This window comes from Adiantum capillus-veneris, chromosome 20, assembly GCF_014529385.1.
Source record: "Adiantum capillus-veneris isolate H3 chromosome 20, ASM1452938v2, whole genome shotgun sequence".
Classification (NCBI taxonomy): Eukaryota; Viridiplantae; Streptophyta; class Polypodiopsida; order Polypodiales; family Pteridaceae; genus Adiantum; species Adiantum capillus-veneris.
The window spans coordinates 52,005,978-52,011,408 of record NC_140950.1 but is presented as its reverse complement, the minus strand read 5'-3'; the positions used below and the strand labels follow the sequence as shown (position 1 = coordinate 52,011,408).

The 5,431-nt window shown below is 42.5% G+C and overlaps 1 protein-coding gene across 1 annotated transcript; it reads right to left on the bottom strand.

Annotated features, from left to right (window-relative positions):
• Nucleotides 1-3,142: 3,142 nt before the first annotated feature.
• LOC147432506 (uncharacterized) lies at nucleotides 3,143-3,756 on the bottom strand. The gene is made up of 2 exons (XM_086491948.1): nucleotides 3,654-3,756; nucleotides 3,143-3,537 (listed from the first exon to the last, which is right to left on the bottom strand). Exons 1-2 carry the CDS (start codon nucleotides 3,754-3,756, stop codon nucleotides 3,143-3,145), a joined length of 498 nt encoding a protein of 165 aa, XP_086348074.1.
• Nucleotides 3,757-5,431: the final 1,675 nt, after the last annotated feature.

The window sequence follows — 5,431 nt, the reverse complement described above, 5'->3', positions numbered from 1 at the left end:
ACAAAGCACATTGAGGTGCATTACCACTATGTCAAGGAGAGGCTCTCAGCACGCGAGATCAGCTTGGCTTATGTGCCAACACAGGACAACCTTGCAGATCTTTTCACAAAGGCATTGTCTCGTGAGAAGTTTGAAGCTTTCCACAAACCTTTGGGCTTACTCCCCTTTGTGGACTGATCATGTCCTCAAGGCATGGCACTTCCCTTTACTCTATGAGCCAACTCTCGTTCACCGCATCACTCAAGGGGAGATTTTCTACCATATACATGTGGTATTGATATGTGTGAAGACACTTAGGACCACGGCGGTATTTTTTCCCTCATTGCATTGTATATATGCCTATCACTTTAGGCCTATCTATCTTTCCATTGCACACCAAGTACTGTACTCTCTAATGTGTGCCTTGAGCTTCCTTCATCTTCTCCAAGCTATGTGTATTTTCTTTCAACCCTAATCAACATGTTTGTAATTTGTTCTAGCATAGTTCCCTGCCAAAACATTTTCCTAAATCTTCATTCATTTCTTCAGCTCCCATGACAATCTTCAACTTTTTTTTCACCTCCCCACTAAAAAGTATTGTCTCTGTGAGATTCTTCACGCAAACCCATGTGTGCTATAGAAGGAATCGGATCCTTTGTAGAAGAAGAATATTGTTGAGCTTTGATACCACTTTTATACGCTTGGAAATTCCAAGCAAGAAATCAATAGCAACACATGAACAACAACTACAAAATCATTTAAGTTTAAGAGAGAGAGAGAGAGAGAGAGAGAGAGGGAGAGAGAGAGAGAGAGAGAGAGAGAGAGAGAGAGAGAGAGAGAGAGAGAGAAAGAGAGTCAACACGGCACAGCAGAGTTCAATGCCCAAATTCACTAGCCTTGGTGCCCCTTTCGGTATTTCTTTATTATTATGCCACAGGGGTCCTTTGCTCTCAGACTTTGTGTCTAGATTATTTGAAAAGTGAGGTCCCAGGGGGATATTATAAATAGTACAACTGTTGCCCAAAGGTAGAGCCCCAAAATCACTTCTCTCAAAAGCGCTCCAAAAGCTAGCACCAAACACTCCAAAATCTACTAGTGCAATGTTTGGTGTCCCAAAGCTCATTATTGGGTTATCAATTTATTGGTGCCTCTGTAATGAATTTTTTATAGTTTGAAAAGACTACTAAGAAATGCATATCTGTTTCACTTATTCTAAGCTATGTGTTGGAAATTGGCAAAGGAAAATGGGCTAAGATAACTGTGTAAGATTCCTGAAGACTATTGTAGTGTAGACTTTTGGATATGGGTGAAATTAATTTGAAGTGTCTATGTTGATGGATAAAGTATGGATTTGGGTCAGCTTGTCTTCTTCATCCATACTTGCATACATGGCTAGAGCTACCCATTTTGCAAGAACACGTGCTAATATATAGATGGTCTCTATGTGTGTGTGTGTGTGTGTGTGTGTGCGCGCGTGTGTGTGTGTGTGTGAATCACCTACTTGTCATTAAGAATTTCACTTTGAAAATATTAGGGCAAGGGGGTTCAAATGATGCAAGTGCTGGCCATTGTAGGGCCTCTAGCAGATGTGAGTGCAAAAGCATGGAGATCAAGGAGATACTCTTAACAAAAATGATTCCGCTGTAGCCAAACAAGGTTCATCACTCCGCCAAAGATGGAGACTCTTTCTCCACATATAATGGTTGTACTCCATATGCTTGTGGGTTGCATCCATCATAGTTAGAGCTTCATCCCCCTCATCCCTTGTTAATAACTAAATGTAGCTTTGATTTTGTACCTCTTGCTCTATGTTCTTTTGCAATTTAGCATTATGGAGTCTTTTCTACCTACCTTGCTTACAAGAGTTGTTGTCTTCTAGGCTTATGATAGTGATGAAGGATGCTAAGGGGTCCACTATGATATAATTTCACGTTCATGTCCTTTGCATATCTCTCTCTCTCTCTCACACACACACACACACACACACAGATGTATAGAGAGAGAGACGCAGATCCTAAAGATACGAGTTATGTACATTGTTTTTTGGTAGCAACACACTACTATACATAAGTTATCCATGAGAGTGCAAAATTGGAATAGGAGATATTTACTTGTATTTTCATTATGTTTAATGACCCAATGTTCAGAGGTAGAGAACAGAGATTGTGAACAATGAGATTTTGAATTTACAATATCTTCCGGTAGTTTGATCATAAAAGTTAGTAGAAAACCAATAGTAGCAACACAATGGTGAAATGAAACTATCATTTCTCCGTCATAAGTTGACGAGCTACTTCGGATGACGTCATACACCAGTAGTTAAAAAGCTTACATTACTAGAATCATGCCTTAAATAAGTTTTATTTGTGAAGGTTGGCATTAATAAAAAGAGACAAGGATATAGGAGTATTTGATATGCATAGTACTGGTTCAAATTGATTACAATCGCATGATTGATTGTATTTCATAAGACCGAACAAAATGTCTTTCCTATATATTCGAGTATGTGTGAGAAGCTATCAAGGTATGCTTATGATTTCTATAAAAAAAACAAGATGTTAGTCCAAGCTCTAAATCCATTCCTTTTTGTATTTTCAACACATGTTACGGATCAATGTTTAGAGACAGACTAGACTCTGAAAACCAAAGAAATATTAGTTCGAAAGAAACTAACAAATGTATTCGAATTAGATGAAGAAGATAATATATTGCATGTATTCTTCAATGTGACAAAATTAGTTGATGATGTCACAAGGGTGACGGTGACCGACAGTAGCTAGCTCAGTCGTGGGTGGAGTTTTCGCACAAGTGTTGGTCTTCTTCTTCAGTGGTGCCGGAATAGATTAGGCAGAGACCCTCACCTGCATCAAGTAATTTTTTATGAGGACTAACTTCAATAGTGAACTTGAAAGCACAAAGGACTGGAAACTTGTATCTAAATCGAGAAAATAGGAGCCCACACAAAATCCAAGGTTCGAACGTGTTTTCTCCATGAGGGGAGGGACTAGAGAGACAGAGAGAGATCACTTGGATCAGTGGGAACTAGGTGGGTGCGAACTCCCCCAATCTCGCCACAGTTAATGCCCTGCGGTCGTAAACATTTCTGCTACTAGATGTTTACGGCATACGCACTGGCGTGGTAAATACTAAGCAGAAAGCCGCATCAGCCCCGCCCATGGATGGAGGCACAAAGGGGAGCGTTAATGGGTTGCATGTACGGGATCTGCAAACGGCCGACTTTGGCGGGCACGGGCGCTGAACTGGAATCGGGGGCCCGGTGGGGATGGGAGTGGTGCTGCTGGTGGTGGTGGTCGTTGGTGGAGGAGGCCATGGGGACGAGAGCAGTAAGTGGACGCAGGTTTTCGACTAGTAGGTCACCATCCAGATTAGGTGAGCACACGAAGAACTTCAAGCGTTGCAGCTCCACCCGTGGTGTATCGGGGAGAGGCAGGCACCAGGCCCTGGTGGCCGGATCAGGTGGAAGGTCGTCATCTATATCGGCCTGCTTGCAACCGGGAAGAATAAAGCACAGTTTACCGATGCAGGCCAGGCGCGGCTCTACACTCACAAATTCCATGCAATTACACATAGTACGTAGCGTTAACAAATAATTATTGCAACAGCGTTAATAGTCTAGCAGCCATAAATTTAAAAGAATAATAGATAAAACGCACCCCGCAACGGAATCTGCTGTGTCTGGGCTAGAAGCACCGCATGTGCTGCGCACACATGAAGCACTAGTGCCACCATCATCATCACCATAACCTTCTTACTCATGCCAAGACTTGTCCTCCAGTGATCCATATTGACTAGACCTTTTTTCCTCCACTACTCTTGTTTTATTCATTACTTTACAAGATGCCTCGGAATCCCACCATTCTCCCCTTCCAAATGTACCTTGGCCATCCTTGCTACCATTCAAAATTGTTGGATTCAGATTCGATCTTTGCACCTCCCATTTAGAGGCGACTCTCTCAACCACTCCAGCTATTGCATCGAGCTGTAGGTAGGTGTAGTCCTTAGCACTAAAAAAAATTACCCCTCGCATAGCTCATCTCCAAGGTGCACCCCTGCTACTCCATGTGTCTCCCTTGGGCGAGGGCAGCCCTATGGGGGGCGTTAAGCCTCAGCGTTGCCCCTCTCTCACAAAGCCCATGCCTCTCACAAAACCCATGCGCTGCTATGCATAATCCGAAGACCTGTGGGTACAAAGATACACAATAGCTAGGCGGGTACAGCAGAGCAGCCACCGCGATCCACATCATCCAGAGCCCCGCGTTTTCTTCATCTGTTCGTCGTGCATCCCCAATAGCTCACCCCTCCAATCAGCTCAACGTTAGCCGCTTCTCTCCTCCAAAAAAAAAAATCGTAAAGCGAGCATCATTCTGGATTCACGTCTTCTTTTCTTTTTAAAAGATCGTATCACCTACTGATCAAATGAATGAATAAAATGCCATAAAGTGACCTTTATATACATAATTTCGTACGCCACACCTACTGGCAGCTTTCAATTCATATTGCCTCGAATCAAGACTCCTTTGCAGGCAAAGTTTGAGGCTCCATGCACTCCACTACAAAATCTTGTTTTCATATGTGCAAATCCAGCCCACAACCTCACCTAGAATAACAAAATCTCACTGCTAACCACTCAACCATGCGTAGATGGTTGCCTCCAGTTCAATTCTCTCTCTATATATAAACAATGTTTTGCTTCTCCCCTACCCTACTGCTCACCATTTGTCCCCTTCCTCACCTGGCTTCCATTGCCCCCCCTCACTTCCCCTCCAGCATTCGCTGATTTGCCATTTGCCTCACTACCCTTAACCGGATGGCCTGAGTATTGTGCCTGTCAATTCTCACAACCGCGTCCACGTTCATGGGCATCTTCCAAGATTCCTTTCACTTTTGGAGTTTTCCCCAGCCTGTACCCCCTACTACTTGCTCATTTCTTGTTCTTAACAGGCAATAGTTTTAATTTTTTTGAAATGGGAGGGGACCTACTTGCGTACCAAAAATACATCCAAAAAATATTTTTTCCAAAATCTTGGCAAACCTACATATGAGAAATTCTAGAGCTAAAGTGACTAAATTCGAAGATTTTTACACAACTTCTCTAGGATATTTTGTAGGGTTTCTCCACCTTCAAATTTAGAATCAAAAACAAGGTCGAATTAGCTTTGTTATATCGTGGTTGATTGTGAGTACTACTAACTAACAATAACAATGATGGCATATGCTTGCCCCTTTGTTATGTCTTTATTTACCTACAGATACTGTATGTCTCTATGTCCGTATATTCTGGAAAAGTTTCCCACCAACTCTATGTCGGCTTGTTCTTGACGTTCCTCTGTTGCGTAAATGGGGTTGCACTATATGATCATGGTAACGCTATGAGCCAGAAGCTTCTAGCCTAGTGTAAGAGGTACAAGTTGCAATAACATCCGTGGCACAA

What these genes read in the sequence shown, in the direction of transcription:
- LOC147432506 (XM_086491948.1), bottom strand. Translation starts at nt 3,756, where the DNA reads ATGAGTAAGAAGGTTATGGTGATGATGATGGTGGCACTAGTGCTTCAT. An exon ending in ACAGCAGATTCCGTTGCGGG is followed by an intron (nt 3,538 to 3,653) that starts GTGCGTTTTATC and finishes TTGTGAGTGTAG; the next exon opens with AGCCGCGCCTGGCCTGCATC.